Source organism: Dipodomys ordii, unplaced genomic scaffold (genome assembly GCF_000151885.1).
Source record: "Dipodomys ordii isolate 6190 unplaced genomic scaffold, Dord_2.0 Scaffold86, whole genome shotgun sequence".
Taxonomy (NCBI): domain Eukaryota; kingdom Metazoa; phylum Chordata; class Mammalia; order Rodentia; family Heteromyidae; genus Dipodomys; species Dipodomys ordii.
In genome coordinates this window covers 2225872-2252575 of record NW_012267302.1, presented here as the reverse complement: position 1 = coordinate 2252575, position 26704 = coordinate 2225872, and the positions used below count along the sequence as shown (strand labels likewise).

General features: G+C 36.9%; 2 protein-coding genes across 2 annotated transcripts in view; both read left to right on the top strand.

The window, feature by feature from the left end:
• The window catches only part of Ppp3cb (protein phosphatase 3, catalytic subunit, beta isozyme), a 42067-nt gene extending 26982 nt beyond the window's left edge, over positions 1-15085 (top strand). Inside the window, exons 9-11 of the mRNA XM_013025627.1 lie at positions 4456-4540; positions 5575-5672; positions 13469-15085. Coding sequence (XP_012881081.1) covers positions 4456-4540; positions 5575-5672; positions 13469-13647 — 362 coding nt within the window. The 3' untranslated portion in view covers positions 13648-15085. The remainder of the gene's footprint in view (positions 1-4455; positions 4541-5574; positions 5673-13468) is intronic.
• Positions 15086-18528: 3443 nt separating this feature from the next.
• Positions 18529-26704, top strand: part of Mss51 (MSS51 mitochondrial translational activator) — a 22585-nt gene continuing 14409 nt past the window's right edge. The window contains exons 1-4 of the mRNA XM_013025596.1: positions 18529-19212; positions 25310-25530; positions 25792-25947; positions 26447-26582. Coding sequence (XP_012881050.1) covers positions 19108-19212; positions 25310-25530; positions 25792-25947; positions 26447-26582 — 618 coding nt within the window. The 5' untranslated portion in view covers positions 18529-19107. The remainder of the gene's footprint in view (positions 19213-25309; positions 25531-25791; positions 25948-26446; positions 26583-26704) is intronic.

Below are 26704 nucleotides of genomic sequence, written 5' to 3'. Positions count from 1 at the left end.
AAGAATATGAGTCTGAGAATTTGTATGGAGGACTTGAGAAAGAGCATTGAGGTTATAGAGAAAAAGTAAAGGACGTTAAGGTAGATACAAATTCTTAGGATGGGATAGAGAAGAACTTACCAGAACTTTCCTTCATCCATACTCCCCTATTTCATCCCTTTATTCTGTCCTTTCCTCTGTTTCTTTCATCATGTCCTCTCTTCTTTTCCTGAACAGCTATAGACTGTGGGCCAAGTTTGGAAGAAATTTGATGTTAGTTAGAACAGGGTTTAATGAGTGCAAAATAAAGGGTTTAGATTTTCTGTGGAGAAAAAGTGAGAGAGTAGTATTTGAGATTTCTCAGTAGAAAGGAATAGTTTTTGTAGATTCAAGTCTGAGATTAGCTGAAGTAATTAAGACTCTATTCTTAAATGATGATCTGTATACTGGGGTTTAGTGTATGCATGGGGTAATTTTTTTTTTTTGGTCGGTTGTGGGGCCTGAACTCTGGGCTTGGGCACTGTCCCTCAGATCTTCAGCTCAAGGCTAGCGCTCTACCACTTAAGCCACAATACCACTTCTGATTTTGTCTGTTTATGTGGTGCTGAGGAATGGAACCCAGGGCCTCATGTATGCAAGGCAAGCACTTTACCACTGAGCCACCTTCCCAGCCTTGTTTGGGGTAATTTTTAAAAGACAAGTTTGCATAAATATTGATATTAAATGCATGTAATATCCCTTTTGGAGGTATTATTTGATCATAACAATTTTTGAACACTGATTTCTATAAAATTAGAATGCATACTGTTCGGTTGTTTGGGGGGGGTTGCTATATATTTTTTTGGGGGGGAGGTGGGTTGTGGAGCCTGAACTGTGGGCCTGGGCACTGTCCCTCAGCTCTTCAGCTCAAGGCTAGCGCTCTACCACTTCAGCCATAGCACCACTTCTGGCTTTTTCTGCTTATGTTGTGCTGAGGAATCGAACCCAAGGCCTCATGCATGCAAGGCAAGCACTTTACCACTGAGCCACCTTCCCAGCCCTATTTGATTTTTTTTTTGTTTGGTCGTGGGACTTGAACTCTGGGCTTGGGTGCTGTCCTTGTGCTCTTCAGCTCAGGGCGAGCACTCTGCCATTTGAGCCACAGCACCACTTCCAGTTTTTTAGTGATTTATTGGAGAGAAGAGTCTCATGAACTTTCCTGCCTGGGCTAGCTTTGAACTGCAATCTTCAGATCTCAGCCTCCTGAGTAGCTAGGATTACAGGCGTGAGCCACCGGCACCCCGCAATATTTGATATTTTTTATCTTCAGTTTGGTAAAGAAAATAACATATAGTGTTACTAAACTTTACATTTTGTATAATAGAATTATTTTTTAGCATTAGAATGGAATATATGGAAAGTTGAAATGAAAGCATCCATGTTGCTTAATGTTAAAACTATTACTTTGAAACAATCTGTTGCTATTTTTTTTTTTCAAAAACGATGTTCCCAGCCAGGCACCTGTGGCTGTGCACCCAGGCCCTGAGTTCAAGTCCCACGACAACAAAAAATAAAAATAAAATGATGTCCCTGAAATTCCCAGATTGGATTAGGAACAAAAAACTCATTGTTACCCCTAACTATAATAAAAAATTATTCAATTAAGATTCAAGGAATCATGTCTTGTTTTATGGAGTATGGGAGGCTCTTTTCCTTGATTGGAAGTGGAAGAAATTTTTTTCCACTGAGATAGTTTATAAATTATAGTTACCTAAATTTCTCTGTATATACTACAGATTTTGCAGATGTTAGTGTCCTTGAAGAACCACATGAGTTTGTATCATTTCCTTTCACTTAACATACTTCTATGGGTGACACATTTCCTTAGGGGTATGATTATAAATTGTGTGGTTGTTGTTAGCAGTCTTAGCAGTCTTATGTGTTTTCACGTGTTTTTTTCTGTTCCTAATTATGTCTATTTTCACCAAAATTATAATCATTCATCCATAATTTCTTTCTGAACATACATCTTTTAAGAAACCTTTACTTTAGAGCTCTACCTAGAGGCATTCCTCTTTTATTCACCAGATTCTACAGTGCTACATTTTTTTTCAGATTTTCAAATATAAGGGCCTTCATTTTTCTTCCTTTCTTTCTACATTCATTCTTCATTACCACTGCCAAGTTAAATCTCTATCTTTTTATTTGTCTCAACCACCTTTTCTCCATCATTCACTTCCTTTTTTCTGGACTCTCCATCTGAAGAACGGCTCATATATGGCAATAAAAAAGGTACAGACCAGACAGAGTAACATTGTTTTGAAATATGACTTCATAAATTATTCTCATGTCCATATAAGTTAGCATATTTGTTGAACGAAGTTTATGCAGGGTCCTTTTGGGCCTTGTACAAATTTAGTTTTAACTTCTAAGTTAGTATTTTTTAGAAGTGTTTTTAGAAGTCATATTCCAAGATATCTGTCTTTCTGTGCATGGAAATATTTTTCCCTCTTTTCATTCCTCTCGTTTTAAAATTTCATTCTTTTGCTTATTTGTAATGTTTTGTACTTTTCCCTGCATGACTAGGGGTGTTTGATTGTCTGTCTTATTCCCCAAAGTAAATTTATTGTGGACAGTTACTTTTAATATGATGCATGATATGTTTGTAGACTGATTATATATCCTGGTTTGTACAGAGTGTTTATATTCCTGGGAATTTCTTTATTTTAAACCAGTATGATTTACATTGTCATTTGGTTTAACAAATACGTAAATTAAGGATGAAAATATAAATATACCTTGTTACAGCCAGCTTTCCCAACCCCCTACTGCTCACTCTAGGAGTAGCTATTTAAAAATGTCTGTCAATTTTAAAACAAAACGTCTAGATTAATTCAGTAAGAAAATAAGACTTACTTTGTGTCTTTGCACAAGTATTAATAAACTATTTCTTTTTGTTAAATAAACTAGAAGATTGAACTTTGTAAAATCCCCAATGTCTTGAAATTCTAATATTGTTTGATTTTTATCTCTTTAGTAATTCTTTTAGCATCTAAAATATTTATTTAGGGCCATGGTACCCATACAATTTTGGACTTGTAAAATGATGTAGTTTCATTGCTTGTACCTAGTATTACCCTTTATAATACAATAAAAATGATCATAGAGCCTTTTTCTCTAAAATATATCTATTGTTTTCATCCTTGAAATTGGATTTCTTTTTGTTTTCTTAATTTAGTCAGGACCAGTCATCATCTTAGTTTTTAACTATTGTATTTGTAGTCTGCTTGACTTTTAAATGAGATGTTCTAGCTTAGAAAACTTAAGATCGTTCAGACTTCTGTAAGGCTAAGACCCTTTTTTTTTTCGTCTCAACTTCTTTAGCCTTTCCTTAATCTTCTCCTCAGCCTTAGTGCTTCCATATGTGTGTTTTCATTATATTGAAGCACAGCTATAAGGAAGGAACCATACTTTTGGATCCAGAATAATTCTAGCTGCTATATATGAGATAAAAGTACTGAAATTGTTCTTTCTGGAGGCCAAAGGAAGGAAGATTTAATACATGAGCCTTTGTTTTAGCCAAGGATCCAGTTATTTTGGTCTATTCTCCATCAGTGATGGCACAGCTAACCCTTTAGAAATGAAGTAGTGATGATTCTTTAGCCAGTTTTTTCATGGAGTCTTTTTTTTTTTTTTGGGTCCGGTCATGGGGCCTGAACTCTGGATCTGGGCACTGTCCCTCAGCTCTTCAGCTCAAGGCTAGCACTTTACCACTTGAGCCACAGTGCCACTTCTGGCTTTTTTCTTTTTTGCTTATGTGGGCCTCATGCATGCAAGGCAAGCGCTCTACCACTGAACCTTCCCAGCCCTCATGGAGTCTTTCTTACTGCTTATGTCTTACCACCTATATAAAAATTTATGTGTACTTGCATGGTTTTAGAGAACAACTGGTCCATGAGGTTGAGATGTACATGGTTGTTGAGATGCTAGTTTAGTCCTTACTTTGTGATTGAACTGTACAATAGGCCTTTTACACTATTGTTTCCTGATCAACTTACAGCAAAGAAGCTTATACTTTCATAGTATAATGAAATATTTCCAGCTTGCATGTTAAATAGTTAAATAGAAAACTAGTTTTCTCTTTTAGTCTGCATGCTATGGGCTCTCAGGAAACAGATATTATAAGATTGTTACTGGGTTTTTTTGTTGTCTGTTTTGTGAGTTGGGTTCAAGTTTTGTTTTTCCTATTATTCTATAATTGAGGTTTGTTGATTACTTTTCATCTGTATCTGTATCAGACCCTAGCATTTTACTAGTACTGACCTAATCATTGAGTGAAGAAGAAGCTTTTTCGCGTGAGTTCATATAGTCTCCTCCATGTGAGCTGATGACAGAGGACTTGGTATTGGTTTAGGTAAATGTGGAAGAAACTAATGGTATATTCCAAGAGTGAATTCCCTAAACTTGAGCCTCTCTTTCTGTTTATTCCATTGAAAGTAGGTTCAGCTGCAGCCCGGAAAGAAATCATAAGAAACAAAATTCGAGCAATTGGCAAGATGGCAAGAGTCTTCTCTGTTCTCAGGTAAAAAGATAAATAAATAAATGTATTTGTGACTATTTGTTTTTTTTATTGTAAAGATGCTATACAGAGGGTTACAGTTACATGAGTGAGGTAATGAGTACATTTCCTCTTGAACATTGTGACTATTTGTTTTATAAAAATTAGTTCTTTTTGTACTTTATGAGCATTGTCCTGTTTGCTATGCAGAAGCAACAGGTCACATTTTTAAAATAAATTAGTTGTACATTTATATACTAAACAAGGTAATAAAAGTTCCTTTGAACCTAGGGAGTGTTTTTGGTTGTTTTTTGGTTTGTCTATTTGTCATTTTTATTTTTTATTTTTGGGTGCTAGGAATCAAACTTAGGACCTCACATATACTAAGCCACTTTGCAACTGAAACTAAAATGTTTTACTTTTGTGATTATTGTTGCTCTCTTTTGCTATTTCTTGTCCTTTTATGATGAAAGGACTAAAGTTACATCTTGAAAACTAGAACAGGATAAGAAGGAAGTATTACTTACTAGTGTTTGTAATGCGGTTGCTTATCAGTGTAGGATGTGCCTTTTTGCTCGATCCACAAATTGCCTTCCTGAGGTTAATTTAGGAAGACATGTTTACACATGCATATGAATGTCTTTTATTAAAAAATTGTTTACAAACTGATTATAATAAATATTTGAACCTTAAAGCATATGAAATATCATATATTCTGATGCCCATTGATGAGATAAAACTTTTCAAGAAACCTATGTTCCTCAATTGTAATATATACCCTCTATATGAGGTAACAGAATAATGGAAAAAATATATATTGGGATTGAGGATAATATATAATTAACAATAAATGTTGTAAATTAAATGGCCTACATCTGGGTTCTATCCCTTTGAAATTATTTGTTGGAAGTCCTTGATTTTATATATCTATATGTATATATATATATATATATTTTTAGTAGTTCTGGGGAAATGCACCTAGGACCTTATATATATTAAGCAAACACTAAGCTACATCCCCAGACCTTCTGATGTTCATTTTTATCTCTCTACTGCAGGGAGGAGAGTGAAAGTGTGCTGACACTCAAGGGCCTGACTCCCACAGGGATGTTGCCTAGTGGAGTGTTAGCTGGAGGACGGCAGACCCTGCAAAGTGGTAATAATGTTATGCAACTTGCTGTGCCTCAGATGGACTGGGGCACACCTCACTCTTTTGCTAAAAATACACATAATGCATGCAGAGAATTCCTTCTGCTGTTTAGTTCCTGTCTCAGCAGCTGACATAAGCAGGAGGCTTTATGATAGGTAGTATCTGATTAATACCTGACCAGGGTGGAATGCTGATAGAATGGGTAGCCCTTGAGTTAAAAATCATGGTCAGTTCCTCAGCTTTTCCTGAAATGATATGGAAATAACTCATATCATCATATCATAATGTCTGAAATATTTATTTATTCATTTGTCTAATGTATCTTTTTTTCTTTTTAAAGCCCTGAATCAGGGATGTCCCCTTACTAAAATTAGAATGTAACTCCAAGTTTCTTTATTTTTTTAAATTTGTGTAATTGTATTAGACTGATATTTCAGATACTTAATTTTAGAGTTAGCCTGCTTTAGCCCCAGAATTTCACTTAAGATTCACAAAAGATTTTTGCAAGGTTTTGTACCCTGGTAAATGATGCCAAAGTTTGTTTTCTGTGGTGTTTGTCAAATGTTCTATGTATAATTGACTGTCTGTAACATGCTGTTTCCTTCCTCTGCAGATGTAGCTGCTTTCTTAAATCTGTCTGTCTTTCTTTAGGTTAGCTGTATGTCTGTAAATACATGTTTAATTAAATTACTCTATCAGACACTTGTCTGTCTTTTGATGTAGAAGCAGCTTTGTAGCACCTTGTTTTGAGGTTTGCTGCATTTGTTGCTGCACTTTGTGCATTCTGAATATGAATGTAACGTTAGATATTAAGTCATTGTTATAAGGGTTGAATTTAAATCCTGTAAGTTAAAATTCAAAGGGTGTTATTAAGTGTGCCTTTATTTTGCATGAAAATAAAAAGAATTATACATAAAGCATTCCTGTAATCTGGCTCATTGAATGTTTTATAGATTTCAAAAAGCTAACTTTTTGTAATAAATATTTGTGTAAATACTGGCTTAACTTTTTGAAAGCCCATTACAGATAAATAGAAGAAAGTTGTGTGAATGTTGTAGCCTATATACAGTAACTCATAGTCTATATTTCTTCCCTTGTGGGAAAGCAAAAATTGTGATGTGAAAAAGTTAATTAATGCCACTTTTGACAGCCCTCTAAGGGTCATTATTCTGATAAAACAAGCAGCAACAGATCTGTTTTCTTAAGTCCTGATTACAATTTATTTTTGTTATAATTAGAAAATTTTAAATAAAAAATTAATTTAAATATTTGAATAAATTTGAATTACATTGACCTTTCACAGTTGAACTGTTCCCAGTCTTATAATAAATCCTCTTTAATAAAAAGAATTTTCTCCTTAGAAAAGTAATTATTGCCCTTTACATGTTGTATTTTATATGTTACTGTATTGTCTCCTACCACCATTGGCATATCTGAGATAGTCAACTATGTTTTAAAATTATTGATTTGAACTTTCATTCTAAATGAGATGTTTTGTTTGGTTGGTTTTCTTCCTTTTCTTTTTTGCCGTGGTGTTGATAATCAAACCAGTGAGCATTCACAGTGCTACTGTACAACCCTAGCCCCAAGTTTCTTTTTTTCAGTTAAAAAATTTTGCTTTTGATTCTATGCATATCTTGTCTTCTGTTTTTTAATTATAATTAGAAAAATATGCTAAAAAGCATTTCATGAATGTACATTAAAGCAATTAAGAAGATCTTAAATATTCAGTAGAAAACTCACAAAATGTTAGAAAAGGATAATTTTAATAGTTTAAAGAATGTTATACTATTCTGTTTAGAAAAGATAAATAAAACTGAAAGGTATACATAAATAAATATACACTACAGTTATATTGCAACAATCCGTGGATATATTGTTTTACATTGTATCCATTGCCTTTAGATTACAGTTAGCATCTGCTAATTACATGCTTTGTTGACAAATCAGTACTTCTATTTATTCTTAATTCACATGCAGCCTGAAGCTTATTCAACTTGGAAACCACCCTCAACTGCAGGGAAAGTTTGAAAGACAGCAGCTTTGCTGAAGGGACTGTCTATACGCAGCATAGAGTGAGTTAATAGGCGTTGAGTTTAAGGGGTTTAATTTGGGAAACTGGATAGATAGTTCCCAATTCTACTAGTTAGTGTTGGTTCTCTATGGTATGATTTAAGCTTTCAGTTGAAGTTAGCTCCGTAGCATATAATAAGCCCAACCTCATATAGAAGTTGCATCTGTATGATTTTTTTCAAAAAATTGTCCAACATTTTTTAGTTCAATAGATAAATATCCTGATAGTAGTGTGTACAACTGAGAGGCATTGCCAGAAGAAAATGTTTTAATTCTCAGACCTCAATCCTACAATCATTTGGATAACAGTAAAGCTAATTCACCTAATACTTGAGTATTTGTACAAACTTCAACTCTACTGGCATTGTATTTTATGTTCATGTTTTATGTTATTATTTTTCCTAGAATTTTTTCTTTTCTTTCTTTCTTTTTCTTTTTCTTTTCTTTTTTTTTTTTTTTTGCCAGTCCTGGGGCTTGAACTCAGGGCCTGGTTGTCGTTGAGCCTCTTTGTGCTCAAGACTAGCACTCTACAACTTGAGCCACAGTACCACTTCCATCTTTTTTTGAGTAATTTGTTGGAGATAAGAGTCTCATAGACTTTTCTGCCTGGGCTGGCTTCAAACCATGACCTTCAGATCTCAGCCACCTGAATACAATTATAGATGTGAGCTGCCGTGCCTACTATAGGAATTAAGTTTGGTGCTAGCACTATCATACTGCTTTCACCAGGTCTATGTAGAAAATGTTATCATCTGTATTTCAATAATGTCAGATTCCTTTTGATTATTTTCCTGTGTTGTGTTGAGGAACAGAGTTAAAAGGCAGTACTGTATTGAAACTGATGATCAGCCTCAAGTTTCAATACAGTTCTGTCCTTTATAGATGCCCTGTAAGTAAAAGCACATAGAAGAACGTACACTAGTGCCTTTCAGATATAATCTTGCAATTATTAGATCTTTTTCTTTCCAGCCTAATGCTTAAGTTTCAAATGTCCATTTTTCAATTCTAAGTATTCAAGTGTGGCCTAATAGGCAGTTTTGAGTACATCAGTTTGTATTTTGGAAAAGAAAAGATCAGTTAGAGATATCAAGAAATAGCAGAGAATATAATTTTATCTAAAAATACTTCTTCATATATAGTTAAAAGTCAATTGAATGATTTAAAAACTGTTACCATGTTTTATAGCTTGGAAAATAGACCTTTAAACCGTTGATATAATTTGCTTTCTACTTCTCTTAATGAGATGAGGGAGGGTGTGTGTGTTTGTTTTTGTTTTTGCCAGTTCTGGGGCTTGTACTCAGCGTCTGAGCACTGTCCCTGAGCTTCTTTTTTGCTGAAGGCTAGCATTCAACTACTTGAGCCACAGCCCCACTTCTGGCTTTTTTTATTTCTGTAGTACTGAGGAGTCAAACCCAGAGCTTCATGCATGCTAGGCAAGCACTCTACCACTAAGCCATATTCCTAGTTCTCAGATATGTTTTTAATATTAATTTATTACTATATAACAAATTATAGAATGCTTCACATATAGTTACTTTTTAAAATTTTTATTTTATGGAGTACTCTAGAGTTGAACCCAGGGCCTCATGCATGCTAGGCTAGCACTCTATTACTAAGCCACATTCTCAGCCCTCAAATATAGTCACTTCTATAATCACAAACTCTTAAAACATTGTGATAAACATTTTTTTCGTTCCAATTTTTGAATTGTAAAGAAAAATGTTTTGGGGTTGTTTATTTTTGCCAGTCCTGGGGCTTGAACTCGGGGCCTGGGTACTGTCCCTGAGCTTCTTTTGCTCAAGGCTAGCATTCTACCACTTGAGCCACAGCACTATTTCCGGCTTTTTCTTTCTTTCTTCCTTCCTTTCTTTCTTTCTTTCTTCCTTCCTTTCTTTCTTTCTTTCTTTTTTTCAGTCCTGGGGCTTGAACTCAGGGCCTGGGCACTGTCCCTCAGCTCTTCAGCTCAAGGCAAGTGCTCTACCACTTGAGCCACAGTCCCATTTCTGGCTTTTTCTGTGTCTGTGGTACTGAGGAATTGAACCCAGGGTTTCCTACATGCTAGGCAAGCACTCTACCACTGAGCCACCTTCCCAGCCCTATTTCCGGCTTTTTCTGTTTATGTGGTACTGAGGAATAGAACCCAGGACTTCATGCATGCTAGGCAAGCACTCAACCACTAAGCCACACTCTCAGCCCAAGAAAAGTGTTTTGAAGAGTAGGAATTCTAGGACTGATCAAATAGAGATGTTATTCCACTTTTCTATTTGTACAAATTATGAATACTTTCCAGTTGTCCAGTGTCAGTAGTAACATGTATGTTGGGCATATACTATATCTAGTTTATAGTATACTTTAACAGTTAAAGAGGATTAACTCTTCCTTAATTCATCAAATAGAGTACTCATTCTACATTTTTTTTGACTCCTAATTCTCTTCTCTACCTGATTAAGAACACCACTGTTTTCTAATTTGGCCTATATATTAATTCTATAGATTCATTAGTGTCCTTTCAAATTAATAACTGCTTTGGATAAAGTATATCATTTCTAAATCATATTTATTCCTGTAAAGACACTTAAGGAATAATTACTGTAATGGATCTTACTGTAGAAGGATGGAGCATTATTGTTTAAGATATTCTGAGGGTAGTTACTTTGGGCAAGACAATCTTTTGAGGAAATACTGTTCTCTGCAATCTCAGGTCTTGGTCATAAATCTAATAAGCTGTTTTCATAGTTTAAACCCAGAAATGAGCTAAAAAAGAATTTTAATTATAAAATGCATACTAAATATATTGAAGTACTTTAAATGAGCCAAACAAGTGATATCAAGAATGCATTTGTCTTTTTTAATCTGATTTATATGTATATTATAGAATAATAACTATCCCTTAATCTCTGACTGGCAGATGGGTTTGAAAAGATGTTCAGTACCCTTTCTTTCTTACTTAAGAAAACAGACTCCAATTTTGAGACCGATTCAAGTTTATCATAAATTGAACTTAGATTTACTTAAGCTTATAGATATTTAGGTTTTTGAACTCTTACTGTCACAGTACAAGTTGGGCATAGTGAAACATGTCTGTAGTGCCATCTTAGAAACTCTAGGTCCTGAGGTTGGAAGATCTCTTAAGGAATTTTAGACTAGCGTGGAGAACATTGTGAGATCCTATTATTGGAGGATAGGGGGAGGAAGTTTATGTTAGCAGGATGGACCATTTTTGGTTCTCCCCAAAGAACAGATATGTAGAATGCCTATATTTAGACTAATTCACCAAGTTTAGGATCTTTAAATTCTTTTGCAGTCATGCCAGCTTTTGTTGCTTATGTTTTATCTTAAAAATTAGAAATGACAGGAGAACCATAGCTCTTCCCTTCAATTTTTTTATCTTAGGGAACCAACTGATTATGAATATTGTTTCCCTTAGAAATAAAAGATCCTCATTTTCTTTTCTGCTACAATTCTATCATAATTTTAGCCTAGTGAATTTTCCTTTGATTGTAATGGATATGATACAGTATACAATGGAAAATTCTTAACATTATCAAAATACTGAATTTGAAATCACTAATTAAAACTGGAGTACATTTGCCTGGATGCTAAGATATCTGTGTTTACAATAGGTCTCCACGTTCCGTTCTGAGTGATGTCATAGTGCTGTGTGTAAACTGTGCTGTGGTGTTAGGACTTGGGGTATCAGTTGGGATTCTCTAATATGGGTACTATTTGTCTTAAATTGTAAATGATTATGTAGTATGAGATACTATGTTATATTAAGTGATCATTGCCTTTTCTGCTGTACAATATGACCCTTCTCATCTCTCTCATTCATTTTGCATGCCTCTGCTCACTTCTGTACAGCCACAGTTGAGGCTATTGAGGCTGAAAAAGGTATGATCAGAGTCCTTGCACTGGGCAGAGATCTGTGGTATGTGGGTGGGCATCAGAGAATGTCCTGTGGGTGTGTCTTACTCCTAGCTTGTGCAGCTCAAGATGAATCATACTGACTCATCAAGTTTAAGTATCATATACCTCTCTCTTTTTTTTTTAACCACAAGGGTTGATGTCCATAGTTGACTCTTTTTTTTCTCTTTTCCAGTATTATATGCATCCACAATTTAATGTTTCTGATTTCTTTAGAATATAGCATGTTATGCTATGTGATATAGCTTTTAAAGTTTCCTATTTTAGTGGAAATTCCTAAACTACCCTGAAAATAGAGATTTCCCCATATTTTGCATGATTTTATGCTACTCAGATTTTTCCCCTATAAGTAAAATCCCCGCTAGGTAAACAAGTAAGTTTATTTTTACCCCTTTTTTTTTTTTGGTCCGGTTGTGGGGCCTGAACTCTGGGCCTGGGCGCTGTCCCTCAGCTCTTCAGCTCAAGGCTAACACTCTACCACTTGAGCAACAGCGCCACTTCTGGCTTTTTTTCTTTTTGCTTATGTGGTGCTGGGGAATCGAACCCAGGGCCTCAGGCATGCAAGGCAAGTGCTCTACCACTGAGCCACCTTCCCAGCCCATTTTTACCCATTTTAGTAATATACCCATATACTAACAGTGCAAGAACTGTTAATTATATATATATGTAATATATATTTATATATATTACATATATATATATATCTCAGTTTGGGCTATAGTTCTAGGGTAGTATCATGTGTTAGCTTGATAATGCACACTACTTTGTATTTTGCCCTAGCCATTTGATTGGATCATGTGTACAGGCTGAGCCCTGGGGATTACACTTAATTAAGCAACCAGATTAAGGCTAGTAGTATGGAAATCTTTTCATAAACATTTTAATAATGGAGGATACATCATTCCAAATAAAGTGAATGAGAATCCATAACCATAGCTGAATGAAAGATGGTTGCCATTTTTTGTTTGCTTTTGTGCCACTGCTAGGGCTTGACTTCAGGACTTTGAGCTCTTACTTTTTTTCTCTACCACTTGAGCCACACCTCCACTTCTAGCATTTTGCTGGTTAGTTGGAAATAAGTATTTTGGTTTTTTTCTGTCCTGACCGGCTTCAAACTGCAATCCTCAGATCTCAGCCTCCTGAGTCACTAGGATTACAGATTGAGACACCTAGCATGGTTGTCATTTATTTTGATTTTGGGTTCCTGAAGAATTTGTGGTAAATAGCTAGTGAATTATAGACATCTCCTGAAATATAAAACTACATTTTACTCTAAGCCCTACAGGTCTAACTTCTGCAATCATTCTCCACCTCCAAGATAGTCAATGACTTTATCTGCTAAATTTTAACTTAGCTTTACCTCTTTCTTCTCCCAAGCTTTTTGTATGGATTTATATACTGAGGATTAATCTTGTTTAATTTCCTCACCCCTACTCTTGTTGGTACCTTACTGTGGTGGTCACTGTAATCTTAGGATCTGGGGTAGGAAATAATTGGCACACTGATGCCCAGAGACCATTGCCCACAGGTTGATATCGTGGGCTGGGAGGGTTCATTTTTGTGTTTTCTTTTTTTAAAGCTAGGCTAATGCTTGTCATCTATAAAGCAAACATGTTGATATTTAGGTTTAAGCATTTCATATTTAAGTGGGAAGACTGAAATGGGGACAGGATACAGTTAAGTAAGATTTAAGTTCTGTTGCTATATAAAGCTAATTTCTTTCTTCTAAAGAATCATTAGTTATGTTTTTTAAATCTCAGCATTGTTTTATAATTACTGACTTATCAAATTTGCATTTTGTTAAGCAATACGAGGATTCTCTCCACCACATAGAATCTGCAGTTTTGAAGAGGCAAAGGGTTTGGATAGGATCAATGAAAGAATGCCACCTCGGAAAGATGCAGTACAGCAAGATGGTTTCAATTCTCTGAACACCGCACATGCCACTGAGAACCACGGGACTGGCAACCATAGTGCCCAGTGACCAGCAGCTTCCCAGGGACTCTCATATCTCGGGCCCCAAATGGACCGATCACCCGAGGAGCTGGAGGGTTCAGCCAATCTGACTATAACTGTCACAATCCCTCTGAAGAAACCATTGTGCTTTTTAAAACCTTAGCCCCCTTTCTGGATGGAGGCTTGAGGGCCCTGGGACATGTGCTATCTGATAAGATTTGGTCATTGCTGCCTAGGTGGAGAGCAGTGAGCAAGGGGCTTGAGGCAATTTCCAGTGGAGGGTATCTACACCTCCATTTATGCTTGTGGTTCACACATTTAAGTTTACAAATGAGATACCTTTTTTTCCCCTCTCAGTAGAATTAGGTTTGTTTGTTTTTTTTTTCAACCATGACTTCAAATGCAATCCTAAGAATTAATGTGAACTTCCTCCCCCCCCCCATGAAATGTCATTAAAGAATGAATTCGCATGGTCTTAAAATATATTTCTGAGGTTACTAGCTGTATTTTGAATTGTAGGAAAAAATGCTGAGAAACCCAGTTGGCGTTTATACAAAATGCTAACCTCAGGTCTATAGTTCTTAAATGTGGCTAATTCTGTAATACAGTCTTGGTATTTTTCAATTATGAATGCTCAGACTATTTCTAGGAAGACTCTTTTACTTGAACCCAAATCCAAAAACTAGAGTCTTTTTTTGCCCAGATCTTTTGAGATTTATACCCCAGAGATTTAAGAAGAAAACCTCTAAATTTCAAAATTAATGAATTACAGAATTACTCATTTAAGGTACTTTAAAAGAAGTTTGTACATTGTCAAAGTAAATTTTAATTGAAATCATGTCTGTAAAACTTGACGTATTTTGTGTATGCATGTTTTCATTTTGCAAATATTTAATATATAGACCTATGATGTACAGGTACGACATATATAGGTTACCTAGATGTTATGCAAAATTTTAGTTTATCGTGAGTTGCTAAAATAGCCACCAGGGTGATTTGCTGCTGGCTTCCTATCCTTTTTATGTTTTAATGCAGAGGAAATTTTAAAATGTTCTGAAAATGTTTTTGATTAAGCAATGCAGCCTAGAAGCAATGGTTCTGTTCAGTCCTTCAGATGCTAGTGGAAGCATAAGTCAAGACTGCATGTGAAATTTTTCTTCTAATAGTTACAGAACTGCTTGGTTAAACTAAATGGAACCATGTGCTATAATTTTACACAATTATTGACCTGTATTGATTGCCACTGTAGTTTGGTACTCCCCTTTACTTTGGTGGCCTGCTTCCCTCATGCCCTGGAATACAACTCAGAGCTCCAGGCAGCGGAACCATCCGTTGTTTTGTTTGCCAGAAAGTGCACCCTGTATGGTCTCCTGTCTAAGTTGGAAATATTATGCATGTGCAGGACTAATCGAGTATTTTATAACCAGTAGCACACAATAAATTCCATGCATGGGCCGCTGCTCCTATCTCTGTGTTGGGTTTTATTTGGAAGATAGTTTGATTTGAACATTCTATGAAATCAAAAAATTCTGTTAATGGGCTGGGATATCCTCCAGGGAAGATTACAGTTGGTGGTGATTTGATTAAATTCTTATCTTTATAATATTGGGGTTTTTTTTCCCCTTAAACTTTTGTTATACTTGCTTTATCTGAGTAGCTGACACTAGAGGACTTAGGATGCCTACCATAGGCCTCCTTAATCTAATAGTTAATGTCATTATTTTAATTAACTTTAACTGGAAAGAAAATGTATTTGTGGTATTTTTGAGTATTCTAACAGTAAGCAGGAAATATAATTGTCCTACAATCATACTAATTCATTTCCATAATCAAAGTAAGTATAGGACTTTGAAAGTTTTGCTCATGTTAGAATATAACTTTAATTTACTTACATTTTAAGTAATTATACAATAATATACATTATAAAGTTTTAATCTACGTAGTATATATGTTTTTTCTAATTCCAGAAACCAAATTTCTTAAAATGTTGACTTTTGCAACTTTTATGTTCTGTAATATCAATTTGCAAACCTCCATGAATTGCCTCTGATATATACTGTATACCTTAAGGTATATTTCTTTATGTTACTATTTTAAATAGGAACTTAAATAGTATACTGGAGACTAGAACTTCCTTAGTTCTTAGATTCATCACTAGGGCTTTATAGTGTTTGTGGTAATTAGGGGTAAGCATGAAGCAAACTACAGGAATTATAGCTTGATGTTTAAGAAAGATAAGGAAAGTAAAAGAAAGGAACAGCTCAGAAAAAAAAAAGTATATAATCATCATAAGATCTCTTACCCTAACCTTACAGTTTCTAATCTATTGATTAGGATTTTTTTTTACTTGTCTGTCTCGTTCTCTTTTTCCTTCTCCAACCCCTCCCTCCTTCCTTCCTTCCTTTTCCACAGTGCCTCACTATATAGCCCAGAATGGTGTTGAACTTCACAATCTTCCAGCTTCAGCCTCCTAAGTGCTAGTATCACAGGCATGAGCCACCACCATGCCTGGCCTTGTAGCCTATCTTCATCACTTATTTCACAACAAACTTTTGTTAAGTATGTAAGGTTTTTTTTTTGTTGTTGTTGTACTTTGTTTGTTTTTTGGTGGTTGTGGGGCTTGAACTCTGGGCCTGGGTTCTGTCCCTCAGCTCTTCAGCTCAAGTCTAGTGCTCTACCGCTTGAGCCACAGTGCCACTTCCGGCTTTTTCTGCTTATGTAGTGCTGAGGAATTGAACCCAAAGCCTCATGTATGCAAGGCAAGCACTCTACCACTGAGTCTCTTCCCAGCCCAGTGTGAAAGGTATTTTATTGCAATTCATAATGAATGAAAATTGTGAAAACTTCAGATCTTTCTGAATTGTTACTATTTAAATGGTCTATCAATGTGAGTCGCAATACTGGTAAAATGAACACCATTTTTTTCTGTCATTCCCCTTTACATTAAAAAATAACACTTCTTTTTCTTTTTTTATTGTGAATATACTGTACAGAGGGGTTTCAATTACATGGGCAAGATAATGAGTACATTTCTTATCAAGCATTATAGCCTCCTTCTTTGTTCCTTTCTTTCCCTTCCTCCCTCCCTCCCTCTCTTCCTTCCTTCCTTCCTTCCTTTCTTTTTTCTGTCTTTTTCTTTCTTTCTTTCTTTCTCTTTCTTTCTTTCTTTTTCTGTCTTTCTGTCTTTCGTCCTAGGACCTGGCGTGCTGTTCCAGAAATTCTTCTTCTTGATCAAGGCTAGTGCTCTAGCATTTGAGCACCATTTCTGGCATTTTCTGAATAGTTTATTGAAGATGAGTCTTTATTTTTTTTTTTAAGATAAGACTTTTTTTTTGGTCAGTCATGGGGCCTGAACTCGGCCTGGGCGCTGTCCCTCAGCTCTTCAGCTCAAAGCTAGCACTCTACCACTTGAGCCACAGCACTGCTTCCAGCTTTTTCTGCTTATGTGGTGCTGAGGAATTGAACCCAGAGCCTCATGGATGCAAGGCAAGCACTCTACCACTGAGCCACCTTCCCAGCCCTGAGTCTTATGGACTATTGCCCGGGCTGACTTCAAACTTCAATCCTTACATCTCAGTCTCCTGAGTAGCTAGGATTATACATGTGAGACACCAATGCCCAGCAAAATGACAATTCTTTTTTTTTTTTTTTTGCTATTCCTTAGGTTTGAACTCACGGCCTTAGTGCTGTCCCTGAACTTTTTTCGTCCAAGACTAGCCACAGGCACCCAGCTAAAAGTGACACTTTGAATTAGCAAAGTCTTAATCCCATACCTCTTAAACCTTATATGGTTCAGCCATAGTAACAGAGCTTATAACCTCTTTAAGATTCATAGTTTAATTTTGAGGCTAGTTAAGGCTGAAGTTGGCCTGAAATCTTTGTTCAAAAGGTTATATACCAGTGGCTTACACATTTAGGCTTAGACATGAGGATTGCAGATTGAAGCCAGCCTCGGCAGGAGAGTTAGTAAGATACTTATTTCCAATTAAGCCAGAAGTGGAGTTGTGAGTCAAGTGGTAGAGCATTTTTCTTGAGTGAAAAAAAGCTCACAGACCGGACCCAGGCCCTGAATTCAAGCCCCGGGACTGGCCCAACAAAAGAGAATCACCCATATTTAACCAAAGTTGATGCATACCATAACTGATTTTTCTCTGTTCACAGCTTTTTGACATAATTTATATGGTGTTTATAGTGTTTATGTAATTTATGTAATGTTTCAATATTTTCTTTCACCTTCCCTGCTTGTAATTTATTCTTTGTACAATTTGGAGTTCCTTTGAAATCCATTTTCTGTGACAAAACTGGATTTGTTTGATCAGGACCTCATTGCCAGAGATTTTATTTCCTACTTTGATATGATATTCACAGAAGCAGGTAAGTGACAGCTAGGATCCAATATAAACAGAAGTCAAGTCTTTTAGTCATTAATATAGGACCACTGCTCCAACATGTTTTGATACAGCCTACAACTCAAGCTTTAAAGTGTAAAGTAGCTAAGATGAAAGAATGAGATCGTTTTTTTCTATTTTCTGTTCATAGAAACTATTTTTAGTTATTAACTAAAATTATTTTAATTATTTTACTATTCTAGAATTATTTTTTTTTTGTCGGTCGTGGGACTTGAACTCTGGGCCTGGGCGCTGTCCCTCAGCTCTTCAGCTCAAGCCGAGCGCTCTACCACTTGAGCTACAGCGCCACTTCCAGTTTTCTGGTGGTTTATTAGAGATAGGAGTCTCACGATCTTTCCTGCCGGGGCTGGCTTTGAACCTCGATCCTCAGATCTCAGCCTCCTGAGTAGCTAGGATTACAGGCGTGAGCCACCAGCGCCCAGCTATTCTAGAATTATTCTTAAAATAAGGAAGTTGTATGTCGTTGATGACACTCATTTAAGATAATACATTGTTATTTCCTTTTGGAAAAGTTAATTTTACAAACTAATTCTGTGTATTTACCTTTCAGTTAAGTTCTTTCTATACCATCAAATGACCATTTCTCTTCTGCTTTCTTTGGGTAATTTTATTTTTACTTAAGCTTAGATTGGCTGTTATTGACTTGTGTTTCACCAGTGTTTATTATGCTAAAAAAAGGATTTGGGTCTTGAACTCATCCTAGGTCTAGAGGGCATCCAAAAACTCTAGGAGTTTGTACTAATGCTTTCCTTTTCTGATGAAATATTGCCTCTTTAATTAATCCCCAGAGATTTTTGTCCTTTCTGAAGCTGTAAACTGAGAACAGAAATACTCTCTTGAAAGAAGTCCAGGTAGGTGTCATCTTTCCTCAACTTGCCTGGCTTTTGGTGAGTTTGGGAGTGTTGACAGTATCTTGAGCTATCTTGGCAGATAATTAGGATCAGAAGGAGAGTAGTCCTCAGGCAAGGGTCCAGATCCTTACTTGCCTCATTAGAGAGAATTCAGACTTGTCTGTCTGGTTGTTAGGGTATACTTAATCACTGAGACCTAGCATTTCAGCAGTTTGCAGAGAAAATGATATGAAGGAACAGCTGCAAGTAAACCCCAGTCTGGATCTCAGGAGATCAAGCATTCACTTCACTTGGAGGAAAGAGAGAAGGAAGAAAGCCCAGGGCTTAGCAGGGGTAAGTTACTTTTTCATCAACCTGTCTGCTTACTTAGTTTATAATTGAGTAAAGTATTTATCACCCCAGGGAGTGTTAGTCACTGATTAAGTAGCTGAATAGAATCATAATAGCCATGTTCTTTATGTATTGCCCCCTCCTTTTTTTTTTTTTTTTTGGTTGGTCATGGGGCTTGAGCTCTGGGCCTGGGCCCTGTCCCTCAGCTCTTCAGTTCAAGGCTAGTGCTCTACCACTTGAGCCACAGTGCCATTTCTGGCTTTTTCTGCTTTTGTGGTGCTGAGGAATGGAACCCAGGGCCTCAAGCATGCAAGGCAAGCACTCTACCACTGTGCCACCTTCCCAGCCCTATGTATTCCCTTTTTCAATATTTTTCTAGCCCTTTTGAAGATCCCTAGTGAGCAGCTTCATCCCCCCTTCTCTTCACTTCTGAAGGTTTTTTTTGTGTTTGTTGGTAGAGAAATTTAGGTACCTTCTGGTATGAAGATGATGAGAAAATTACTGTGACTTAGGTGAAAAGTCAGGGCTTTTTTGTTGAAGAGGAGAAATATAGGAGAGACTTTTGTCTGGGAATAGGTTAATGCTTCAACTTTTAATTTTGAGATGAAGTGTAGACTTTTTCTAGACATCCAAGTTAGTTTCTCAGCAATTTTTGATGTCATACAAAGACTTGATTTTTTTGTTTTTGATTTTGTTTTTACGTGCTGAGAATAAATTAAATGCCAGTCACAGGATGGCTAGAAAAAGTGATTCTTTTTCTATAAAGTAGGGTAGAGTGAACTCTGACAAAGTTCTTAGTGCTTACTGCAGTTCTTTCTAGATTTACTCTTGGATGTCACCTCTGCTTTATTTCTCTGCTTCTTAAGGGGCTTATAACTCAGAGGAACTAACCAAGGCCTTTTGTGGAAAAGTTAGAACCAAAGATGCTGCACCTAGCCTTGGAGTACACAAAATCAGCCAGGCAGGCAGGCAGAAAAATAGAAAGGAAGGGAGAAGAAAAAGAAAGAAATGAAAACACCTCATTGCTACTTTCTTGTCTTCCTGCCAGAATGCTACCACATTCGTACTGTGGGTCCATCAGTGTGTTCTAGAACTAGAGAAGTCTTATCACATTAGGGGTTTCACTGTGACCACTTCTTTTCCCCAAGCATTATGCTCCCTTTAACTTGTAACCAGTTCAACCAACCTTCCAATTGGTAAGAGTTATTCTTCCGTTATTGGAAGAAGACATCTTTGAAAATGCAGTTGAGGCAGTCCTTTTTTACTTTTGACTGGCTTCCATTGCAACTAAAAGGCTTAGTTATTTACCATTAAGAAAATAGTTACTAGAAATCCTGGGATTTAAGACCCTAAAATTGTTTCAAGTGAAAGATACTTTCTGAAGGTTTCCTTTAACAAAGTTGGTCTAGAAAGATGAAATGTCAGGCCATTTTTATAGCAAAACATGATCCCCAAGGTGAACTTGATAACTTATTCACAGTAAAACCAAACACTGCCACTGTTTTTATCTTGTGTCATTTCCTTGTGTCTGGAGGCAGTTGGTCTGGATATTAATAACTTTTAGCCTCAGTGTCTATAGATACCTTTTTTTCCCCCTCCTTTTCCTTCCTTTCCTACCTCTCTTCCTTAACTGAGGTGAAATTCGTGTAACAAAATTAATATTTTTAAAGTTAGCAATCAGAACATTCACAGTCTTGTGTAAACACCACTCAATGTAGTTTCAAAACATTTTTCTCACTCCCAAAGAAAACCCTGTAATTGTGAAAGTTAATCCCCATGTTCTGTCTCTATCAGTCTGCCTTCTGAACTCTCTGAGTTTTCTTAGTCTTGATATTTTATATAAATGGAATAATGTAACAAGTAATCATTTGGCTGCTTTTTTAAGTTTTGGGGGGTTCATCTACAGTGTGGCGTGTATTGGTATTTATGGCTGTTACTCAGTATTTTCTGTGTGTATCTTCTGTGTGTGTGTCTATAATCTCAATTTGCTTGTCCATTCAACCTTTTGACTACTGTGAATAGTGCTATTATGAACATTCATAGACACACATTTGTTAAAATATTCAGTTTAACTGTTTGAGGTATATACCTATGAATAAAATTGCTGATGATCACATCTTAATTATATATCTAAGTTTTTTAAGAACTACTATTTTTTTTCATAATGCCTGCATTCTCACCACTAGCAGTATATAAAACTTGATTGCTCAATATACTCCATCCTTATCAACATTGACTTTTCTGTGTTTTTAAAAAATAATGGTCGTCCTAGTTAGTGTGAACTGATACCTTATTGTAAATTTTTCTCCTTTGTCAATACAAGAATTTTACCTGAGAATCTCATGATTTTTAGGCAAATATTCTACCACTTTTATGTCTTCCTCAGCCATTTTTTTCTGCATTTTTAGATGAAAGTCTCAAATTTCTGCCCTAACCAGTCTCAGACTGTGACCTTTCAACCTGTGGTATCCTGTGTAGATGTGACCTCAGGGGTAGGCCACCATGCCTGGCTTATTGAGATGAGTTCTGACTAACTTTTTGTCTAGTCTGGCCTCCAGCTCAAATCCTCCTTAATACCTACCTCCCAAGTAGCTGAGATTATAGGAGCATTCATTGTAATTTAATTGGCATTTTCCTAATGACTTATGAACATATTTTCCTCTGTTTATTGGACATTTGTATATATTTGGAAAAAATGTTTATTCAAATACTTAGTTGGATTTTAGTTATATTCTTTTTTGGTGTTGATTTATAGAAGTTCTTTATATAGTCTAGATATTAATTCTCTCAAATGTATTGTTTGTATATTTTTACCATTTTGTGGGTTGTCATTTCATTCTATTAGTAGTGTCTCTGTGTGTGTACACGTGCGTGTGTGTGTGTGTGTGTGTGTGTGTGTGTGTTGTGCGCGCCAGTCCTGGGTGCTATCCCTGAGCTCTTTTGCTCAAGGCTAGTGCTCCACTTTGAGCCACAGCTCCACTTCCAGTTTTTGAGTGCTTAATTTGAGATAGGGACTTTTCTTCCCTGGCTAGCTTTGAACATCAGTCCTCAAGCCTCCTGAATGGATAAGATTACTGGCATGAGTCATCAATGCCTGGCTTGTCCCTGATCTTTTGTGTTCAATGCCAGAGCTCAACTATCTGGGCCACATCCCTACTTCCAGCTTTTTTTTTTTTTTTTTTTTTGTTGGTCGTGGGGCTTGAACTCTGGGCTTGGGCGCTGTCCCTCAGCTCTTCAGCTCTAGGCGAGCGCTCTACCACTTGAGCTACAGGACCACTTCCGGTTTTCTGGTGGTTTATTGGAGATAGGAGTCTCATGGTCTCTCCTGCCCAGGCTGGCTTTGAACCGCGATCCTCAGATCTCAGCCTCCTGAGTAGCTAGGATTACAGGCGTGAGCCACCAGCGCCCGACTTCCAGCTTTTTGATGGCTAAATGGAGAAAAATCTCATGGACTTTCCTGTCTCATCTGGCTTTGATATGTGATCCTCAGATATCAGCCTCCTGAGTAGCAAGGCTTATAGATGTGAACCACCATCACTTGACTGATAATGTCTTTTTATTATTTTTATTTTGGGGAGTGATGGGGATTGAACCCAGTACCGCTGATCCTATACCTCCTGCTTGATAGTGTCCTTTAATGCTTGAAAGTTTTTAACTTTTAGTCTTATTTTTTCATTGTAGTTGCCTGTCCTTTCAGTGTCATATCTAAGAAAGTGTTGGCAAGTCAATGTAATGAAGCTTCCCTCGTAGATTTTCTTCTACTACTTTTATAGTTTTAGTTCTTACTTCTAAGTTTTTAGACTTCATCTTCAAACTCAAGTCAAGTATTTTATTCCCAAATTGTTCTTGTCTTCATTTCTACAGTCATGCTGAATACCTCTCTGTACTCAGAATTCCTTTTTCTCCATTTTGTTCATTCAAAGTATCAAATCCAAGATTAATTCCAACTGCTACCTGCTTCATGAAGTCTTCCAACATACATGACCCTACTAAGCAGAATCTCTCCAAATTTCCCATTATGGCTTTATTTTCACTAGAGGATTTATACAGTACCTTATTGTTTACATATAAACTCACTATTTAGATTAAATATATATTTTTCTTTTTTTCCTTTTTTTTTTGGGGGGGGGGTCCAGTCATGGGGCCTGAACTCTGGGCCTGGGCGCTGTCCCTCAGCTCTTCAGCTCAAGGCTAGCGCTCTACCACTTGAGCCACAGTGCCACTTCCAGCTTTTTTTCTTTTTGCTTATGTGGTGCTGAGGAATCGAACCCAGGGCCTCAAGCATGCAAGGCAAGCTCTCTACCACTGAACCACCTTCCCAGACCTCCTTTTTTTTTCTGAGACAAAGTTTACTATATAATTCAGACTGACCTTGACTTTGTAATTCACCACCCTCAGCCTCCCAAGCATTGTGTTTACAGGCATGTACCCTCACCAGCAAAGATCTCTATATATATTTGTTTCCATTTCACATTTTGCAATGGATTTTATCTGTAAATTAATAAATACATGTGGAATTAATGAATGTTTAAAACTTTTCTGCTGTGGTCTCTTCTGTCTACTCAACCTTTGTGAAAGTTATGGGAGAAGATGAGGCAGGTAAGTTGGGTATCATAGTGTCTCAGCTAGGTAGTAGATGAATATGGCCTTAATTGATTTACTTTTGCTACATAACTCTTAACATTTTATGTTGTTCCTTTGGTTTGCATTTAATTTGCATTTCTTGATTTAATGTTGTTTTTCTTTTCTTTCTTTTTTTATTTTTTTTTGGTCATTCATAGGGCTTGAACTCTGGGCCTGGGTGCTGTCCCTCAGCTCTTCAGCTTAAGGCTAGTGTTCAACCACTTGAACTACCGCACCTCTTCTGGTTTCCTGGTAGTTTTCTTGGAGCCAAGAGTCTCACGGACTTTCTTGCCCAGGTTGGGTTTGAACCATGATTCATAGATCTCAGCCTCCAGAGTAGCTAGGATTACAGGCATGAGCCACCAGCGTGTGGCTGATAAACATTTTATCTCTTCAACCAGATTAGATTAGCTAATTCTTCAGTTGGTGGGAGTTTTGGATAACCAAAACTTTGGTTGCTTCTGTATACTACAAGGCACCTGTGGTTTATGCCTGTAATTCTGGCCACTTAGGAGGCTGAGATCTGAGCATCGAGGTTCAAAGTCAGCCCTTGCAGAAAAATCTGAAAGAGTCCATCTCCAATTAACCAGTGAAGTGTAGGACTAGAGGTATGACTCATGTGGCAGAATACCACCATTTAAGCAAGCAAACTAAGAACTTGAGACACTGAGTTCAAGACTTGGTATCAGCATGTTTGTATACACATACACACATACTATTACTAATATATGCTCCTTATAAAAAATTAAACATAGCTGGACACTGGTAGGTCACACTTGTAATGCTAGCTACTTAGAAGGCTGAGATCTGAGGATCGCAGTTCAAAGCTAGCCAGGGCGGGAAAGTCGGTGAGACTCTTACCTCCAATTAACCACTAGAAAACTGGAACTAGCACTGTGGCCCAAGTGGTAGAGTGCTTGCCTTGAGTTGAATAGCTAAGGGACAGCACCCAGGTCCAGAGTTCAAGTCCCACAATGGACCAAAAGAAAAAAACATTACAGAGAAACTTGAAGTCTTCCTGATCAGTCCAGTTCCCATTGCATTCTTCCCCTATTCAGAGTTAATCACTGTTTAGAGTTCTGCTAGATCTTTCTCTATGCATTTTTAAAATTTAAATTATTATAATAAAAGCGATATTCAGAAGAGTTACATAAGTCAGGTAAAGAGTACATTTCTTTTTGGACGTCATTCCTTCCCCCTCTGTCTCCTAGTTTTTCCCTCTCCATGCATTTAATGTCTATTTATAGAACTTCATCTGTAACATACATGTAAATTATATTCATATATATACAATGCTAATCTTTCTCACACTTGCCTATAGTGATCAATAATACAAAAATCCTAAACTATACTTATCTGTGTCTTAGAAACTGGAATGAGAAGTAAAAAGTCAAGCATCTAAAGTTATCATGTGTCTAGTTTGCCAAATTTCACTGTAGATTTGTTTTGAATATAGTCCCTATGTATTTTTGGACAGGACATGGCTCCACGTTCTCGGAGACGAAGGCACAAGAAGTTTCTGTCAGAGGCTTCTGTGATTGTGAACACACCCACAGTTGTGACTCCTGTAGCAATGACGCTCTCAAAATCTGGTCCTAGCATTGATGCTCTTGGCTTCTTCTCCTTGGACAGTAATGTTCCTGGTCTGTCCCAGCTGATCCTTGAAAAGCTGAACATGAAAAGCTATGATGAATTTAAGTGAGTGACCAACTCTGTGGAAGTGAGACTTACTGTCTTTAGTAGAAGTGACTAGAAAAGGTATATATGGGATATTTCTAATAAGGGATTTTCTCATCTTCACTTTTGACAAATATATTGCCACAGAAGATACAATTTGCTTAAGTAAGAAATGATATGAAATGAAAGAATATGTGAAAATGTATAGGAGACAAGGTGGGATCTGAGAGATTTTAAAGACACTCTTGCTTGCACTACTTTTTTTCTATGTTGTCTCTACAGGTTGGTAGTAGATGGGGGAACCCCTGCCTCAGGCTTTGGATTTCGATGTCCTAAAGAAATGTTCCAAAAGATGGAGGACACGTTCCGATTCTGTGCTTACTGTAGAGCACTGCCTAGTGGCCTTTCAGACTGCAAGGTTCTCCGACACTGTAAGAGGTGATTTGTGGTATGCTAGTAGGGGAGACTTTTAGAAGTAACTCAGAATTTTAAGAATACCTAAAAGATTATTCTTGATTTTATGTAACACAATCTATAGAGAAATTAGAACACAGTTCTAATCCCTCGTAGTTTTGTTGGTGTGGGTGATGAGACGAGACACTTCCCTACTCTCTTCTTGAATCCTCAGTGGTTAAAGCTACAATCTTCTGGAGAAGTTAAAGTTAAACTATGCCTAATAAAAGAGAGTAGCTGCAAATTCTGTTTTATTTTTCCCAAAAAGATGTAAAAATTCAGTTGTTCCTGATGAGTGTGAGGTAACTCTTATATAATAATTGCATCTCAAATCACGTCTGCCTCCTCTGCCAATGCAGTTCCTACAGTTGGTACTTCCTCGGTTGTTCCTTGCTGTACCATCTTTCCCTATTCAGTGTTGTTTCTTTTAGGTGCAAGTATGCCAGAGTATAGGAACATCTGTTTCTGTGGTCAATTCCCTCAGGTGCAGAAATGTCTACTACTGTGGTCCAGAATGCCAAAGATCAGATTGGCCAGAACACAGAAGGGTTTGTCAAGAACTTCGTCTCGTGGCTGTGGATCGTCTCATGGAATGGCTCCTGGTCACAGGTGGAATGCTGGTGTTTGGAACCTTGCCCTAATGGTCATAAATGGTTGTCCCTGGGCTGGGAAGGTGGCTCAGTGGTAGAGCACTTGCCTTTGCATGCTTGAGGCCCTGGGTTCGATTCCTCAGCACCACATA